The sequence below is a fragment of the Telmatherina bonti genome, assembly GCF_933228915.1.
Source record: "Telmatherina bonti genome assembly, chromosome: 2".
Classification (NCBI taxonomy): domain Eukaryota; kingdom Metazoa; phylum Chordata; class Actinopteri; order Atheriniformes; family Telmatherinidae; genus Telmatherina; species Telmatherina bonti.
Window position 1 is genome coordinate 28,378,081 of NC_136620.1, and position 19,052 is coordinate 28,397,132.

General features: G+C 37.8%; 1 protein-coding gene across 1 annotated transcript; it reads left to right on the forward strand.

The window, feature by feature from the left end:
• Positions 1-175: 175 nt before the first annotated feature.
• myrf (myelin regulatory factor) lies at positions 176-18,108 on the forward strand (the record flags this gene model as incomplete). Its single annotated transcript, XM_079246876.1, has 27 exons — positions 176-230; positions 8,130-8,220; positions 8,356-8,634; positions 9,031-9,092; positions 9,597-9,819; positions 9,933-10,033; positions 10,191-10,305; positions 11,007-11,202; positions 12,200-12,276; positions 12,372-12,482; positions 12,581-12,686; positions 13,660-13,860; positions 14,444-14,552; positions 14,741-14,850; positions 14,944-15,104; positions 15,224-15,296; positions 15,388-15,470; positions 15,578-15,646; positions 15,741-15,824; positions 15,994-16,070; positions 16,174-16,248; positions 16,356-16,586; positions 16,678-16,771; positions 16,919-16,981; positions 17,603-17,708; positions 17,804-17,878; positions 18,028-18,108. Exons 1-27 carry the CDS (start codon positions 185-187, stop codon positions 18,106-18,108), a joined length of 3,099 nt encoding a protein of 1,032 aa, XP_079103002.1. The 5' UTR covers positions 176-184.
• Positions 18,109-19,052: the final 944 nt, after the last annotated feature.

The following is a 19,052-nucleotide window of genomic DNA, read 5'->3' on the forward strand; positions in this document are numbered from 1 at the left end:
ACAAGTTGTTGTCGAACAAGAGAAACAACTTCATCGCCAGCGTTGGATTTATATGAAGGGTAACAAAACCAAACCGATTGCAAACTGGATTTCGTGATGTTTATGTGAAAGTTTCCCCCATCCGAATTGATTTCGTTCGGACAAGGGGAGACTTTAATGGATTTTTTATGTGGGACCCGCTAGGATGGACGTGGTAGATGAAACAGAAGCGTTACAGAGATTTTTTGAAGGTAAGAATGTGATGATGATTTCTGCCTTTTACCTGAGCTACAAACTTCCTGTGGTATATGTTTGTGTTTTTTTAACTAAACGCAGAGAGATCTCTTTATTTTGTTCCTTTACAGCCTTAAAATGATAAATACCTTGATTAAAAAAAAGGAAAATGTGATGTCAGCTTGTGCTGCTTGATGTTGTCAATTAAAAAACCTCATAAAATTGTAAAAGTTGAGACAGATGATTCATATAAGATTTTTTTCGTTTGTTTGTTTGTTTATGTTTTTATTTGTTTGTTTTTCCTCTTCTTTTTTTCCCAATTGTTTGTTTGTGTCACAATTTTATTGGATCTTGTGAAAAACTCTCCCAAACATAAATTTATTTTTTTTTAAAACAAACAAACAAAAAACCTTTCTTTTTTACTTTTTCCTTACGAACTAAATTGCAGGAATTTAGAGGTTAATGGGTGCGGGGAGCAAAAGTGCTGGTGATGGGTAACAGATCTGGTTAAAGTGGGAATCCTCAGGAAAAAAAAATGGAGGAGGGTGGGTCTGAAAGGGTGTAGGAATTCAGTTTGAGATAAATGGTGTGTTTTGCAAGTGTACTGTGGCACAAAGTGTAATATTTTTAAGCAGTGATGTTATGCTGATGATCATGCTAATAGTTTCATGCTTCTAATTTATCATGTATAATTGGAGCGAATGGATTTATATTTGGATTTTTTTAATCAGAGTGATTATATCTGGTTCATTAAATCAGTTTAGTTAATGTAATTTAGGTATATTACTTAAAAGCAAGTAGTCAGGTGCACATAAAAACAAACCAAAAAACAAACTACATAAGAAGCAATCTCAGAGGAGACTTGGTACTTTGTAATAGTATATACTGAGCGCTGACTAGAATATACAAAGCCATCCATGACTGTCAGGGGTTCCTCGCCATTCTGACAGGAATTTAGTGTGTTTACATTCTTGCTTTGGGAGTAAGAGAAATGTTCTTACTTTGGCTTTATTTCAGCCACTCTTGCTTGGAATAAAATGTCAACTTGTCCATGAAAGGTACACAGTAGGTGCTTATTATTACATTTCATTTTTACTTTATCTGATTTAACCCTCTAGTTACATCTTTTGTCCAGTAATGAACTCATTAGCGTTCACTTTAGGGCTCCTTAGAGACTTATGATTTCAGAGCTCTACCCTAAATCGTAAAAGGTGACAAAAACATCCCTATAAATGAGGTTATGAATAATAAGTGAGAAATGTGGCTGTTCATCTTCAACTCACAGCATTCAGCATCATAATGGATTTTAGCACAGGTAAACTGTGTTTTAATGGGATTAGTGAAATATGCATAAGTTCACATTAATGTACATTCCTGGCATAGCGTTGGTGGCTGTTAAAACACAATGAGGTGAGATTGGTGTTTCTCTTGCAGTCTTTGGCCCCTTACTTTGGCTCTCCTTGACTCCATTAGGGTGACAGTGAGCAGACACGGTGAGGAGGTGAGATAGTGCAGACTCAGGGTGAAGCGAGACCAGCCTGCAGAGAGAAGTGAACCACCAACCCCCTCAAAACTTGACCTTCTCCTCTCTGACTCACTTAGCAAACAGTCACTCATACAGAGACCAAGTGTTCACAGGACTGTAGCATCTGTCTTTGTGTTGCAAGCAATCATAAATCAACCAAACACTTAATGAAATTATTAGAAATGATTTTTTGCGTTACTTCTTCGAGCCTCATAAGATTTAGTCTAAACACTATGTAGATCCAGCAGTTTGCAGCTCTTAGTGACCCGTGATGCTGCACTAACTTATCAGAGTGTTGACTACAAGCATTTTCATTGTCGCTTAGTTTTTCAGTTATGTTTATGATTGATTGCCTGGTCTATCAAATGTAAAGAATAATCTAAAAGACATCTGGTTTACAGACACACAAGACAAAGGAAAATATAATCCACACAACTGAGAGGAGATGACAGTTTTTCTTTTTGTTTTGCCACAAAAACTGATTATTAAAGTTGTTGTGAACTTTTTTTTTAAATCTGTCATGCTGTTAACAATTTCACCAGTTTGGGAGACGTTTGGTGAGAAAACTATGAACTGTATATAAAAAGAATAAGTATAAAAAATATAAAAATCTTTCATACACGGTCTATGCAGAAAACCAAAGAATGCGAAGACTGAATGTCAGCGCAACAAAAACATTTGCAATATGAATTTATCAGCAAAGTCATTTGGATTGCTATCAGTTTTACTGCAGTCCATGTAATAGTTTAGAGTTTAAATCTGAGCTGAAAGCGATGAACAGTTGTAAATATGTTCCTGATGAATTATGGAACAGTGTGATTGTTATCACCTCAGTTGGTCACTATATTAAAATTCCTGCTACTGCACTCCCACAGTCGTTGCAAATAATGAATGGGAATTCCATTATGAAAAACCTATGTAAAAACAGATAAAGTTCGGCTGGCTGGTCTGATTTATAGTTTGAACAGAGAATTGCTCTCAGAGGAATGAATTGTTTTTGAGCAAGCAGGCTTGCTGTGCGAACAGGTGAGCATTGTTGTGCCTCATTCCTCTCTGGCAGCTGAGTAATCTTCTGCCAGTTAGTGATGATTGTGATTAAACTAAACTTCAAGAGACTGATTCATCTTTTGTTTTTAGTGTATTGTACTTCAAATATTGATTAAAGAAGAAAAACTCTAGGAAAAATGGAGAATAGAGAATCAGATAGGATGTTTATTTTGTGTCTTGAATATATATTTTAAGTAAGGAATTATCTGTGATAATCCAGCTATTTCATACTGCACTTTGTCTAAAATGTGTTTGCTAAAACAAAGTGTCCTTTACTTGCAGTGTGTAGTGCTGGCCCTAAAACTTTGCCTCACATTTGTGCCATTTCTCTTTGCGTCGCTGTCCCAGCCTTGTTTTGCCGGTAATCTCCCTGAGCCAGGTCCACCGGTGCGACCAGTGCTTGTATGCGACAAGGGCTGTGTGTGGCAGCCTGGTACAGCCCTTTCTCATGACTCGGGAATAATCCTCATTATAACACTCTCTTACACACTCACTCACATACGCAGTATCTTTAACACATAGGAATGCATGCAAAGACACACATACACACACTTCTTACCCTGATCTGTGACTTGGGTCTGCAGAACAAAGTCTTTGAGCCCGAGTTGGGAAACATGTGAAAAATAAGACAGGAATTGTTCATCTCATCTTCTGTTTCAGGTGTTGACATCACAAGAACTTCAACATGCTTTGGCTACGTGCAGGTACCCTGTGCCACTCTGTCTGCTCTGTTTCTGGTTAGCTGTGATTTCTTTGCGTCTAGTATGTGCTGATGGGCTTTCTGTTCATTTTATGTGTCAGTTTATGTGTCATAGTGATGAGCTCCATTCTTTCAGTTCAATTTCAATTCTCTCATGAAAACAAATAGAGAAGATCAGTAGCTCTCAGGCTTTGTCTAAAGGCTCTTTCTAACACTTAAGTGGTTGTGATGTGATAGAGTCTCCTTTCTTTACTTTTTTAAGGTATTGTGTACAACCAGCATGTTTTTAGACCAAGTTTTGTTTTCAAAATTTGTTGAAATCTTTGCTTGTAGTGATTGTCCGATTGTATTAATGTAACAGAGACCCAACAGTTCATTCTTAGGTGTTTTCGCCTGCATGGGAAGAATGTTAGAGGAGTAATCAAGCTTGTATAAAAAGTAAATCAAAATGCTTGGAGATAACATAGATTCCTTTCATTAGAGCTGTAAACTGTCTATATGCATCACACAATAATCAGCTCCACTGATTGCTGGTAGATTTTTTAAATGGATTCTGTTTATGTTATTTTATTTATTAATTTTTTCACAAAACTGTTTCTACTTTCTGTGTACAGTATGCATCTTTGAGGTTTTCTTCATATTAGATACTTTCTTCTCTCTCAGTTTACTCCCTTAAAAGAAGGAAAAAATAGAGTTTATAGCAAGAATACTTCTTACAGACTTTCTATTGGAATACAATTAGTTATAGTTTTAAAGAAGGTAATTTAGTTACTTCTGTTTATTTAGACCAAATTCAAAACTTGCATCAGCAGTCTGCAAAGTGTCCAACACATGACACTTCCTAGACTCGTAGCTTGGGTGTATAAAAAGACAAGAATAATAGGAAGATCTAACTGAGAAAGATGTTCTCCTTCAGAACAAGGAGGCGTTGAATCATCTCTGAACTGAAAAGCAACATGGTAGATTTACAGTAGGGACAAATCTTTGTATTGTATGGAGATTAACATCCAGACTCATTTGACCCAAACCACATGATGGAAAGAGACAAAAACATTATTATCAAAGGTAAAGCCGTGTATTTTCCTGTATAATATTAGTCAAATCATGTTGATGGGCATTCACACACTCGCTCCTCTATATCACAACCAAGCTATTGAAATGGTGGCATTACACACACAATCAAACAAGTGCATGTTGGCATGGGCACGCGTATACGCACACACACACACACAGACACACTCAAACTCCCCTCACAGCCCCTAATCTTTCCAAAGGCGAGTCTGTATCGAAGTCGGACTGACAATCATTTCACTGTTCCTCACCGAGCACAGCTGGACAGAGAAAAACATAGAGGACAGGGAAATTTACACATTCGGTTCACAGCGAGTTAAGATGATTCAGTGATTGGAAGGATACAGTTGCTTGATTTATGTTTGTGTTCATCTTCACGGGAACACAAATGACACTAGCACAACCTGCCTTCTGTTTTCAAGTTACACTAAACTACGGTGTAAAGTTACATGTGTGCTCAAGTTCCTGAAAAGTGAGCACAAAGATATATACTTTTTATAACATAAGTTAATAACTTAGAAGGGAAGCTGCACAATCTTTTATTGTGCTCATAGTCCTGATAGGATTTTAGACTAAAGTCTCAGTCTTGTGGCCATGGACTTGCAATTAAATAAAATCCTGATATAATTTCCTTATAGTTTCATCCCTACTTTTTTGTTTTAGGTTTACAATTAATACTTATAATCTAGTATTTACTTGCAGTACATCTAATATGTATTATATGTCGGTATGTTTTTACTCTTGCAATGGTCTCTGTTCAGTAATCAGTGTCCACAACTGTTGTTTTTTCATTTATGAATATTTAATCATATAACTTAAAAATACAATATGTAAGTTAGAAGCAGATCCACATGAAGTAAGATTATCTTCAACTGTTTGGGTAACATAGCCAACTTCCTTTGGCTGTGATAAAAAAAGATCCTTTTATAAAACATATTGACAGTATTGAAGCTACGGAAAGTCTGTTTATATTTCTGCTTCTCAGCTACAAAGTCATTTGGAAAAATTGTTATGGTGTTGTGGTGTCTCTAACGTTGTAAGTTTACCTTAAACTGGCTTTTCCTGTTTGGCACAAAATAGCGTACAGGCACACTCTGAAGATAAATGTTCAACACTGAAGCAGTTACAGATGAACAGCTAGATGTTTCCTTCACAGGTTTGACTAATTAAAATAAGACTAAAAACTAAGTAATTGTCAAGTGGCTGGAAAAAAATAATTGCTGATGTGTAAGCAGTTGTTTGCTGCAGGTTTGCTGCATGAATGGTAATGGTAATGATAATGATTACTATATATCTTTATGGGGTTTATAGGTTTCTGTCACCTACAAACGATCAAGAGCAGCAGTTGGGTTTAATGTCATCTCTGGTGAAATAGTTTTTACCATATTTTCCAGAATCCAAACCTTAGTTGCATACTTTATTTTATTAACATAATTAAGTTGCTTTGCTTTGTATGCAAACCAGATATGAAAAAAAGAAAATATAAATAATGTCAGCAACATGATTCACCACAAGTCAAAATGGTGATACTGAAGAGAAAACAAGAGAAGTAATATTTTTCTGCTGCACCTGGCAACATGTGGGATGCTGGAAGAGCATAATTGTCTTTAAATTTTGTACTGACTGTGTTTTCTTAGGTAGTTCTTTTAAATGTTGCTAATTTCCTCTTGCATACTGCAGTCTCAATATTCATAAGGCTTGCATTGCAAATTTGTCATAAAGGGCTCAGTTTATCAACAGGCACATCTCTATCAGAGCTGCTTTTTTTGCATTCACTGCTACAGTTTTATGCGTTATTCTCATAGTTAATCTTTTTTACAAAGTCTAGATCTTGAACTTGTTCCAGTCTTGACATGAACATAATTTAGGCGACTTCTTGCTTGCAGACAAAGGTTTTCTACTAAACTTGCTCTGTTTTGTATTTTATGCTCATTCATTGGTTGGTTTGTTCTTTTATCATTCTTTTCAAGGATCTCATGCTTCTATTCTGCTTTTTTTTGCCCCAGTTCTCCTCATTTCCCCATCTGTCTTCGCTCTCCTTTCCCCATATCTCTCTATTTTCTGTTATCAGGCCTGCCAGCTTAAATTTACTGCCTTATTGGGTGGGGTGCACATCTGGATTTTATTTAAGAGAAACCATCCTGCTTTTTTACCCTGTACTGGCATGCATCAGGAGACATTAACCAGCTGTTTCTGTCCAGTGAGGGATGACGGTTTTGCCATAAAAATGGTGGCACAAGGATTTATTATGTGTAACTGTAAATATAAATGAATTAGTTGAAGACAAGTGGTTTAGTTTGTGGGTTTGATGATTGAAAGTTACAAGATGTTAATGTTTACTCTGCTGTAGGCTATCAACTTTCTGTGACAAGGTATATATTGTTTGCTACGTAATATACTCTATTGGTGGCATTTCTGGTGAACAGTAGAAAATAAGGTAATGCAGCGCGATGTGAACATTTGTGTCAGGTTTCTGGTGGAACTTTGTGGCAGGTTTAAAAGAAAAGAAAGGGAAAAGGTGAAAGTTTTCTAATGCTAACACAAAAATTCCTCACATTCCCAACTGAGTAGCTGCTTAATCTGTCAGAGGAAGACTGAGTGTGTGCGAGAGAGAGCAAAAAGGAGAAAGACTGGGGTTGCCTGCCCACCCACTATATGGCCGGTCCTTGCCCTCTCTACTTTACCCCCCTTTGTCCATTTCCCCACTTCTCTGTCACAACACTTACTATATGCAGTGAGTGGCGTGACAGAGAAATCACAACCCTAATGTTAAAAATATAAGTAATGTTCTGTGTGCTGTGGTGATGTGTTCTTTCCAAATATATGTATAAACAGGTGCTGATTCTACATGTCTGTATTTTAAAGATTAAGTGGGGTCATGTGTTGGGGATTTGTGGGGCTTTGTCTGTCAAAGGCTAAAATGACCCAGGGGTGAAGAAAGAGGAGGATTTGGAAATTATTAAATGACTTCTTTATGAATGCCAAATCATCACACACAAGTCTTTTCCAACTCTGACACACATAAAGAAATGGAACAACTTCTAATAATGTTTATATTAAATAAAATGTAGTGAACCATGGAAACAGGGGAAACACAAATAAGTAATTATAATACTGTCTACTTTTTTCTTAAACAGGGATCTGTGATACAAACTAGTTACTATAATTTCTTCGGTTTATGCAGTTAGAGGCACTGAATCATCACCTCAAACAAATCCTTAAATTTAACATCACTCCTGAAAGCACCATCTTTAAATTCTCTTTAAGGCAATCACAGTTCTTCTCATTATATCATCTTCATTAGAATAGCAACAAAGAAAGTCACCTTACGGTGTATTGATACATTGGTATACTGTGATCAAATCCATTGAATACATTAATATACTGTTAAAAACAGCTGTGCTTTAATGGTAACATGTAAGAAAATAAGTCTTCTTGGGGATTGTTACGACACCGGCTTGTGTTGAAGTCAGAGCCGCTGTGGCATTGTGTGGATCTGCTGAAAGATTCCTGTTGCTAATCTCCAGATGCTCTCCATCTTCCATCGTGTTCCCAACCCTCCCTTTCCCACAGGTCATGATATTACCAGTTCTCTGGAACCAGCCAACATCGACACCAGTATCCTGGAAGAGTACATCAGCAAGGAGGACGATAGCACTGACATGTCAGTAGGGACTCGAAACGAAGCCAGCAACGTCAAAACAACACAAACTGACCCAACCAGATCATGTTGTTACAAAGGAATTTGTTTTTCCTGATAAGGGTAATCCTTTTTTCTTTTCCCTTTTTTCCCTCACAGCTGTTTTTCAGAGGTCCACAGCACCCCGGGACCAAACTATTCATCTCCTCAGGCAGGAGTATCCTCCTCTGGAGGATTGGTGTGTGGTGTAAGCCCCCCTATTCCACTACGCCAAGGAGCCCCTCCACCTGGGCCCCCTAGCTGTCAGAACCCCTACCCCCAAGGTCCATCTCTGGGCCTCCGACACAGCTACCCCTGCCTGGGACCGCAGCAGCAACATCAGCAGCAACAGCAACAGGGTCACGTCAAGCCTGAGCATAGGGGCCATTACGCTCCAGGGTGAGAACATTTAAAGTCCACAGACAGCTGTCTAAGAAGAAGAAAATATAAAATGTGATGTTACTTAAGACTGACATGAACAAGATGCTCAACTATTAGATCTTTTTACAGGTCTATTATGCAATCAAAATGCAGTCAAGCTTAATTTATTTAAGTTTGTGCTATCATGAGGGGGGTGGACACTGATAACAAGCAAAGACAAAGAGTCAAATTACATCCAGAAAAAACACTCTGACAAACACATTCTTGTGAAATGATCATCTGAACTCTTAATGGAGTCTCCTTAAAAATGATGTCATGTTAGAAAACAAGAACGTCATGTAAAAGAGTTTGAAGAATGGGATGAATTCAAAGATATTTACTTTTTAAAAAAAATGTTTTAATCACTCATTTTAGGACTCTACCCGAGTCGCCCCCAGACTCCAGCTCAGAACCATACTCTCCTCAGCAGGTGAATGGTAAGTAACCCATTCTTATAAAAGGAATGAAAAAAAGAAAGAATGTGAGTGTAAATACTAAACAAAGTGTGGTTTAATATGTGAAAAGTACTCAGACACTGAGTCAACGAAAGCCAGTGAAGTAGGATGTGAATCACAACATCACAACTTAGGATGTCTGACTAAAGTATAAAGACAAGAGACAAAGACAACAAAGAAACTCATTTTTCACTACATGATTCAAAACTTAATAATCTAAAAATGTATTTCCTGAAAAAATAAAATGCACATTTAGGATTTTTCAATAGACAAAATGCCCCATACACACATGCGCTTGTGTTGGTCTTGCCCAGTAGCACAAAAGTGTAGAACAATGTTATCTGATGGACATTTCTATTCTTTAGTTAAAATGTGTAATACTTTTGACCAGTGTTGAAGGAAAGAAGTGAAAACTGCAGCTTTAAACACAAAACTAAGATTCCTGCAAAAACAACCATGTGAAACCATGTCATCATCCTGTTGCAGATCCTCACATGATCAGGACCATGACACCAGAGAACATGTGTCACATGACTCCTACGCCACCTCTGCCACCACATGGCCACTATCCCAGCATGCATCGGGACATGTACCTGAAGCCCGAACCCATGATATCACAGTATCCTATTGGAGCAGCCGCAAGTGGAAGTGGGGACATGCAACAAACACAAATGCTGCATCAGTTACTGCAACATCCGCAGGGGCAAGAGTGAGTCATGAAGATGTGCTAGAAGGGAGGGGGGTGGGCTGTGTTGTCCACTTTGAATAATAACAACGTTAAGTACAATAGTAATCAATAGTAATGCCTTTCATCTCTCACAGTGGCATCCCTGTTCATCAGGCTAAGAAGAGGAAGCACTCTGACTCTCCCAACAGCACACTGAATTCCCAAATCCTCACAGGTATCATCAAACAAGAACCAGGTAGGCAGGCATCTTTCCTCTCTTCCTCACCTCCTCTACCTCACCCTCACCTGTTCTTACTAACCCTTAACACAGAAAAAGACTGTCAGAGAGCAGAACAATCTTTACGTTCAGTGGTCACACTGTAATAGCAGATATTTAAAACTGTTTGTCACAGGTTTAATGCAGGATGCAGACAACGCCTACCTGGACCCAAACTATCAGTGCATTAAGTGGCAACCGCACCAGCAGAACAAGTGGACACCACTGTTTGATGCCAACTGCAAAGAGCTGTGGGTGGAACTAATTTTGGCTTATCTGTACATGTTTTGGAACAAAACGAGCTGAAAGTGCTCCACAGAGAGACTAATATGAAAGGAGTTTTAATTGGTTAAATGTATAATTCAACAAAGCATACAGTGGGAGTGGATAAGAAATAGATGGGTTGCAGAGGTCTACAAATTCCTCAGCGGTGAGCTGTGCGGGGGAGTGTGAACGAGTGCAGGGTTTCGACTTAGAAAGACGACATGAGGAGGGGGTAAAGGGAAAAAAAAATCTGTGCACACTTATTTGTGCTTTTGCAGTGCCAAAATAGATAGGGAGGAAGGTTAAAGTGAACTCACAGGACCTTTCAGATATGTTATCAAAACCACCTGGTTGATCATCACAACCCTAAGAACACCACACCTAAGAAAGAGAGAGGGTTTTCATCATCATACCCTATCACAAGAGCTTCTAGCTCTAAGGTGCCCTTGTAGTTGAGTTAAAGTTAAGAATGTAGAAAAGCAGATGAAACAAAAGTCCTTCCATTTTAAAGCTAACTCCCAGTGAAACAGCATAGATTATTAGTCATTCCTCGGAGGCTGTTAACTTTTTTTAATAGATTTTAAAGACTCTTGCTGGGTAAACTTTTGTAAATAATTTGCTGAGAATAAATTTGAGGCAATTTATTTCCCTTCTCACATTACATCATAACCTCTCTCCCTGTCCTTAGTCCAATGCCAACCTACCGAGTTGATGCTGACAAAGGCTTCAATTTCTCCTTGGCTGATGATGCATTTGTTTGCCAGAAGAAGAACCATTTCCAGGTCACTGTGTACATCGGAATGCTTGGAGATCCCAAATACATCAAGACAAATGAAGGCCTGCAGCCCATTGACTGCTTCTACCTCAAACTCAATGGAGTAAAGGTGAGGGGATGGGAGTGGGCATGCACCGTTACCGTAACAACTTGAAAAACTGCATTTATTTATTCTACCCTTGAACAGACACAATAATCTCAGTCAGTTCTGAAAGAACCCGAAACACGAATAGTTTATGGTTTGATACAATATTTTATTAAAGATTTGGTTTCACTCTTGGTTTGTCTGTTTGCTTTGCTCTGACATTTTGTTGCTCTATCATGACACCCACTGGTTATCTAAAGTCATGCGTTCAACTTTTAATAAAGAGTTTTTGTTATTCTCAGGGAACTAAAGTGTCTGCATTATAGACAAATAATAATTTTCACAACATAAATAGATTCCAAAAATATTTTACAAGATCATTTTAGTCTGATGATCACTTTATTGTCATTTAGACCTTTGCTGACTGCTAAAAGTAGAACTACTTAGATGCATGCATTGAAGCCATGCTTAAAGATCTCATCACTCTGCAACACAGTAGGTTTTTTTCTATGCCAAAGTTTGTGGAAAGTTCATTTAAGAAACTGGCAATACTTTTGGGATCGATTTTCATTTAGTCTTTAACCTAAAAGTGTCCAATTAGCTTGTTTTAGTGGCAGAAATCCATACTACTATAACCTTCCTCCATCCTTCTGGCACTTGAATCAATATGTGCTCTGAGTCAATTAACAAGCCATCACAAGCCTTTCTGTGTGCCGCATCAGTGAGTGAATTTCACTTGAGCTGAAGGAGGTGCATAACAATTATACACCTCATATTGTGAGGTCTTTTAGTTTGATGGACAAACTGTCCATCATTACACAAACACAAATCACTTGAAAATGTTACACTCCACTCAACTTTATTTGTAAAGCACTTTAACGACAACAGCTGAGACAAAGTACTGAAAAAAAATGCATGATATGGTCAGATAACCATGCATATGTGTGACAGATGTGGTAGTGACTGGGTGTGGCGATCATTAGCTCTGTTGTCTATCTGTTTATTTCATACTTAATTGCAGGTGGAAGCTATGAATCAGTCCATCAGCGTGGAGCAGTCGCAATCTGATCGTAGCAAGAGACCCTTCAAGCCAGTGCTGTAAGTCTGAGCTCCTTAAATGCAACAGAAACCATATAAAGCTTTAGCTGAAAAACATCTTACATCGTATCATCATATTTTGTTACCCTTCTTAGCGTCACATTGCCCCCAGAGCAAGTAACAAAAGTCACAGTGGGGCGGCTCCACTTTAGTGAGACCACAGCAAATAATATGAGGAAAAAGGGAAAACCAAATCCCGATCAGAGGTCAGGAACATGCTCCAACATTTAAATTTATCACACTGCTGGGTCACTTTAATAAGATCCAATACTCACATCCTCTACTGATTCATCTGACTTTGCAGGTATTTCATGCTGGTTGTGGCGTTGCACGCGCAGTCCCACAGTCAGAGCTACACTGTGGCTGCTCATGTATCTGAGAGGATCATCGTCAGGGTAACGTCTGGCCATGTCTGTTTCCTTCCTACAGCAATCATATCCTGTGTGAATGGGACACCTCTTTGTCTAATGCACACCCCTTTCTAATATTTTCCTCTCAGCTCTCTAACCCTGTATGACTGGGAACATCATTACACTTTAAAGTATTTTGGTCAGGAGAGTTGAAATGAGAAAACAAAGAATGTTGTTGCTGTCCCATGAAAACTACATATCTTCTTTGTATCAGCATGTCAAATTTGAGAAAAAAGATGGTTTAAGCCCTAAAGCAATGTACTTTTCAGAAAATAATGCTAGTTTTAGATTTATTTTATTGTGTTGAAAATTAGCAAAATAGTCTTTATAAAGAAACCTTCAGTCTTTATAAGGACAGAAGAATATGTCAACAAAGACAACATTTGTCTTTTAATATGTGCAATTTGAAATATGGGATTTTGTTGGATGGTGAAAGATATGTAGTTGTAAAAGATGTGTAAAACATGGGATAACAACATTTTTAACTGTAAAAGCATGAGAAACATTACAAAAAAATTATACATACAAAATCAATTGTTTGTTTTTAATGACAGCTTACCTCACAATTTTGTTTTTTTGTTAGAAACTGACTAAACCAGATTCCTTTTCTGCAGAAAGTGAAATGAGAATAATGACAATGCAGCATTAAGACAACAAAAAAGCCACCTTTGTGCAGCTTGGCAGCAAGATAGTCTATAATCAAAATCTAAAATGGATATAAGCACCTTTAAAGAGCCACAATTGGAAAAAAGTCTTTTATATGATGTGTTATGTGACTATTTCAGAAATTAACTGTGTAGTTGTGTTGTGTACCATTGCTAATGGCACATTTCCTTAAATGGAAAAGCATATCAATATCCAGTACAATTGCCAAGCAAGAAAATAGTATGTTTCAAGTGTGACACTTTTATCTAAACATCTAATATCTAAATCAGATTCTCTGTGTACTTTTCTATTTGTATTTTTGTGACAGGCATCTAACCCAGGTCAATTTGAAAGTGACAACGAGGTGCTATGGCAACGTGGCCAGCTTCCAGACTCAGTGTACCACCATGGCAGAGTCGGTATCAATACTGACCGCCCGGATGAAGCACTTGTTGTCCATGGCAACCTAAAGGTCATGGGTTCCTTGGTCCATCCATCTGATATCAGAGCCAAAGAAAATGTCCAGGAGGTCAGGATGTGTGTGTGTGTGTGTGTGTGTGTGTGTGTGTGTGTGTGTGTGTGTGTGTGTGTATGTGTGGTTTTCCAAACTGTCAACGTGTGTGTGAATCATTTTCATTTTGAGTCATCATTCAATGCACACACACTGTTTTTGGGTGTCCACACACCTACATTACTTTTGTCAATGCTTCCTGAAAAGTTTCTATCTTAAATGTCAGAACTAATTAACAAGTCATTTAAAATGGAAAAGTACAACAAAATCATATCATGTCTTAAAAAAAAAAAAACACTTTTATGCATTGACAAAGGTTATAATTTTCAACTCATTGTTTAGCATATTACAAGTTTTCACAACCTCATCTTTTTAAAGGTATTTGTGGCATCAAATTCAAAGTGAAAGCCTCACTTTAAATCTTATATATGTTGTTTTGTTGTTTTTTCAATATTCACAATTCAACACAGAGTTTAGACTATTTGCAATTATTATTTACATAATTTTGGAAAAGTGGTTGTACTTTATGCAACATTTTCATCTCCATCATGCACTGTGATTTCATGCCATCTGCACAATGTCATTGTCATTCTGTTGATAGGTTGACACCACAGACAATTTAAAACGGATTTCTCAGATGAGACTGGTCCATTACCAATATAAGCCTGAGTTTGCTGCCACTGTGGGCATAGAGAACACTGCAGAGACTGGTAACAGCTTCAAATTCAGATTCAAACATCCCATTTCTTTATACTCTGTAATCATGGTATTGCATTAATATCTTAACAATCTGTGTTATTTGCTACATGTGTGTTGTTAAGCAAACTGTGTCTTTGCATTCATTGTTGCCGTCATTATTGTGAGACTCTATAATTTCTACACTTCTTTTGTCTTGCAGGAGTAATTGCCCAAGAGGTTCAGCAAATTTTGCCTGAAGCAGTGAAGGAGGGAGGTGATGTGGTTTGTGCCAATGGTGAAACTATTCCCAACCTGCTGGTTGTCAATAAGGTAATGAACCAGTCCACATATGGTATGTGCTGCACAGTGCGCACAGAACACAGTGTGCACTTATCATTTCTATCGCTTCTCATAACTTCAAAGGAGCGCATCTTCATGGAGAATGTTGGAGCTGTGAAGGAACTTTGCAAACTGACAGATAACTTGGAGACTCGTATAGATGAACTAGAACGATGGAGCCGCAAACTGGCCAAGCTGCGTCGCCTTGACAGCATGAAGAGTACCGTGAGCGGAGGTACAGTAAGGTAAGAGAAATAAGAAATCCCCCTTAATTTTAGCTCCAGATCACATGTAACGTGCCTGCAGCACTTTGCACAGAGAAAATAAATTTTATAAATTAGTTTTGTTTTTCTTGCCTCCTAAGCCAAGCTGGAAGTTATTTTAGCAGAACAGGAAGCGGCCCACTTAAGAAGAAGACAGTTAAATCTGACAGCAAGGTATGTGGGAATGCTATTTTTTTAGTTATTGTAATAAACTAGCCAGTTTTAGGATATACTAATGTCATTGAATGTAAATTTCCCATTACAGAACCCAGCTCCAGATCAGGGTTGCATCAGTCAGAAGTTCATGCAGGGGAGCATCCTGGCTCTGGTCATTGTCATGGCCTTCAGGTAGGTACATGTGTTTTAGGGGAGAGTGATGGCACAACAATAAACCTGCTATATCCGAGCACAATTGAGACATGATGATAATGTATTGGGTCTTTATGTGTCCACAGTGTGATTTCCATGTCAATCCTTTATGTGCTCACACTTCACCATAGAGGAGACATCACAGAGAAAGATGGGTATGGAGCAGACCCTGAAGCTTGAAGCAAAATTAATGGATTTCCACCTCTCCAATAATGTCTCTCTATAAAAAATCTGCCCTGCTTCTTGTAGCTATGTTCCCTCCTGTGTTCTCTACATCTCTTGGATGCCCATCTTCACTGCCACTGTAACTGTCTGTCCACCTATCTGCACATGGTACATTGTCAACTCCAGTCTTTTCTTGTGACTTATTCCGTTCCAATCTGCTCTTTCAGTCTTATCTTAGACAAATTAGTTATGTTTTTTCTCCGTTCCTTCCGAATGGGAATCACAGTCATATCTGAAAGTACAATGACTTCTGTGATGTGTCGTGTGATTGGTGTAGGTCAAAAGCTGCACTGGGAGACTCCCACAAGACTCCATACACTCCGCTGTCCCCCACACCTACTACGACTGCACCAGGCGAGTCAAGTTTTTAAGTGACTTGTAGAGTCTAACTTCTTTATTTGTTAGTCAGTCAGTCCATTGGAGGAAAAGTGAATATAAATATATGTAACTCTTCCAGCTTGCTGTTCAACCACAACTGCAAACAACCAATCATCGACCATTCTGACACAGAGTAACAACCAATCCACACCAGGTATGCAAAAACTGTTCATTTATATGTTTTTTTTTAAAGCGTTTTTTAAATATGTTTTTTTTTATAAATTATCCCTCTTTGAAGATTAAATTTTCTGTCTGCCCCAGGTTTAAGTAGCCTGATTCCAACACCAGGCACTATCAATAAGAAAGCCAAATCCAGGCAAATGGACAAGGATGGCCACAACAGAAACCGCCTGAGTCATACCTCAGCACCCATGTACTTTGCCAAGTCAAAGAGGCCCGTCTCCACAGATCTGGATGGAGGGGGAGCCACCAACCGTCTGCCTGGGGGGCAGCAGCCTGTGCCACGAAGACAACGTAGCCTACATTCAAAAGGTGCCACAAAGCTCACTTGTGGCACTTTGACCACACACATAACATGCAGATGCAAAATAAGCATTCATTCATTCATTTTTTCCTTTTGTAGATGAAAGAGAACCTCCCTCTTTTACCAGTGTCCATATTGTAGAGACAAACCAGGAAATCACTGCACACAGTTGTACAACAGCTGAGAGCTGCAGGTATAAATCAGAGTTACTCTAATTCTGAGTTAAGATTTATTTGCTTCAGAGCTTTTTGATCTTCCTTTTTATTAATTATTTGTGTTCATAGTCATTTGACGATTATAGTGTTCATGCTGATACATGTTTTCTCTGTGTGCTTCACAGCTACACAGTATCTCTTCGTGGACAGAGAAATTCCTCCATCTCACAAATTACTTTGCACATGATGTGAGTACAAATAGTCTATACTGTCAGCACAAATATTTTCTCTACTTTCAGTAACTTAGATGATACTTGCATAGTGGTGTGTTAGTATTTTTCACATAATAAGTTGGACAGTCATTGTGTCCATTTTGAGTCAGCCAATCTGCGGTGAATTTAGTGTTTTGCTACATATTTTTTTAATTTGATTTAGCCTTCTTTAACAAGTGTTAAATACAATAATTATAAATTTAGGTAATGTCCATATGTTTAGCAAACTATCATAAGTTCAATTGGTTCCTAGTTTTTAGACTACTGACCACACTATGTTTAACTAGGTTTGGAACAAACTACACTTAAAAAAAGACGGAAGTTGTAATAGTTCTGATTTAGTTTATTTCCAATTGACTACTATAGTTAACAGTTGGCACATATTTTTTATTTGGATTCAAACTAAGCTATTTTTAAAGGAAATAAAGACTACAAATTGTGAATTATTTTTTAGTAATTACTGTCCATATGCCAGTACTGTCATAGACATTTTTTTCATTTTCCATATAAAAAGTTACAAATCCCTCAACCAAAGCGTAAAGAAATTTTAGGAAACATTAAAGGAACACTCTGATAAAATAAAGCAATTTATTATAGGTCCACAAAGAGTGTGTGGGTACAACAGTGTGGAGCTACCAAAGGACGACTTTGTCTCAACCATACAGAGACAGAGCTCTTTAGAGGACAGAGTACCTCCACAAAGGTACAGATGAACAACATAGACAACAGTTTAATCATTTGATCCATATATGACTTACTTACCTTCTAAAATGTAATATTTTATACTTTCTTTATAAGGGGACTCATCATTTGTGGTCACTGCCGGTGTTGTCTTTCCAAGAGCTCACCTATCACTTCCGTGTCTCTCTTTCTGTAAGTAAACTTGTCCCCTTTAAGATTCTGTAGATGCTACTTGATAACTCAGTCTTATTTGATCCAGAGTCTGCAGTTTTTAGACAAATTAAATTACAGTACTGATGGTCAAATGTTTTTAAATCTTTTTATTTACTTTTCATTGACAGGGTGAGGTGAATTGTGGCACCGAAGAAAAAATGTTACCATACTCTGATTACCATTTTGTCATTCGAAGCAGCTGTGTGTGAGGAGGAAGACAATGTGTTCAATGTGCCTTCAATGTGCCTTTAAACTTCATGATATATGTCTCCTTTGTAGTTCCAGTTGTATGCTGTTGTGATTGGATAAGTTTTTGTCTCTACACTGTACATTATTTTAAAGATATTCATAAATAACAGATTATATACTGTGCCACAGTCCCCACTGTAACCCCTCCCATGTGTATATGCATTAAGGCATCTCTTCTTCCTGTGATTACTGGAGTATGACACACTGAAAATGTTTTTGATGACTATGATTGACACTGTTAAATGCCATTTTTAAAACAAAGCTCGTAGATTTATCATTAATTACTCTGTCTTCCATTCTTAATATAAGTCATGATTACTGTTTGGCAGGCCAGGATGCTGTAAGGACACTGTTCACGTTTTATTTTGATTTATATTCCATGGATCTGTGTGTACACTGAAACTAGTTTTTACAGCAGAACTTTTCATTTGTTTTATACACTGAAGAGATCTGTGGGTTCTGCTGAAAGCCTCATTTATTGAATATACCTCAGTAGTGCACACTGGCAAAGTCTGGGTTTTTCTACAGTAGAGCTTTGTGTTGAAGCTGCTGCAGGAAACTATAGTCTATTGTATTCTCATACAGAATCTGATTGAACACTGTACAGTTATGACACTGAATGAAACATGTGAAATGTCTATGCACATGTCTACATAGAGATAACTCATAATGTGATGGCATACAGTAAATTTGACGACCCCTGAATCAAACTCATTTTTGTAGAATCACTGGAAGACACATGTGACTGGATGATCAAACAAATCACAAGAAATGAACATGTTTTTACACTGACACCTATGAGCATCTGATAGTTGAAATACAAGTTCTACACTGAGAATATTAGAAGAAAAAAAAACACTGGAATAGCTTACATTGTATTTTGATAAGTGGACAATGCTGGTAA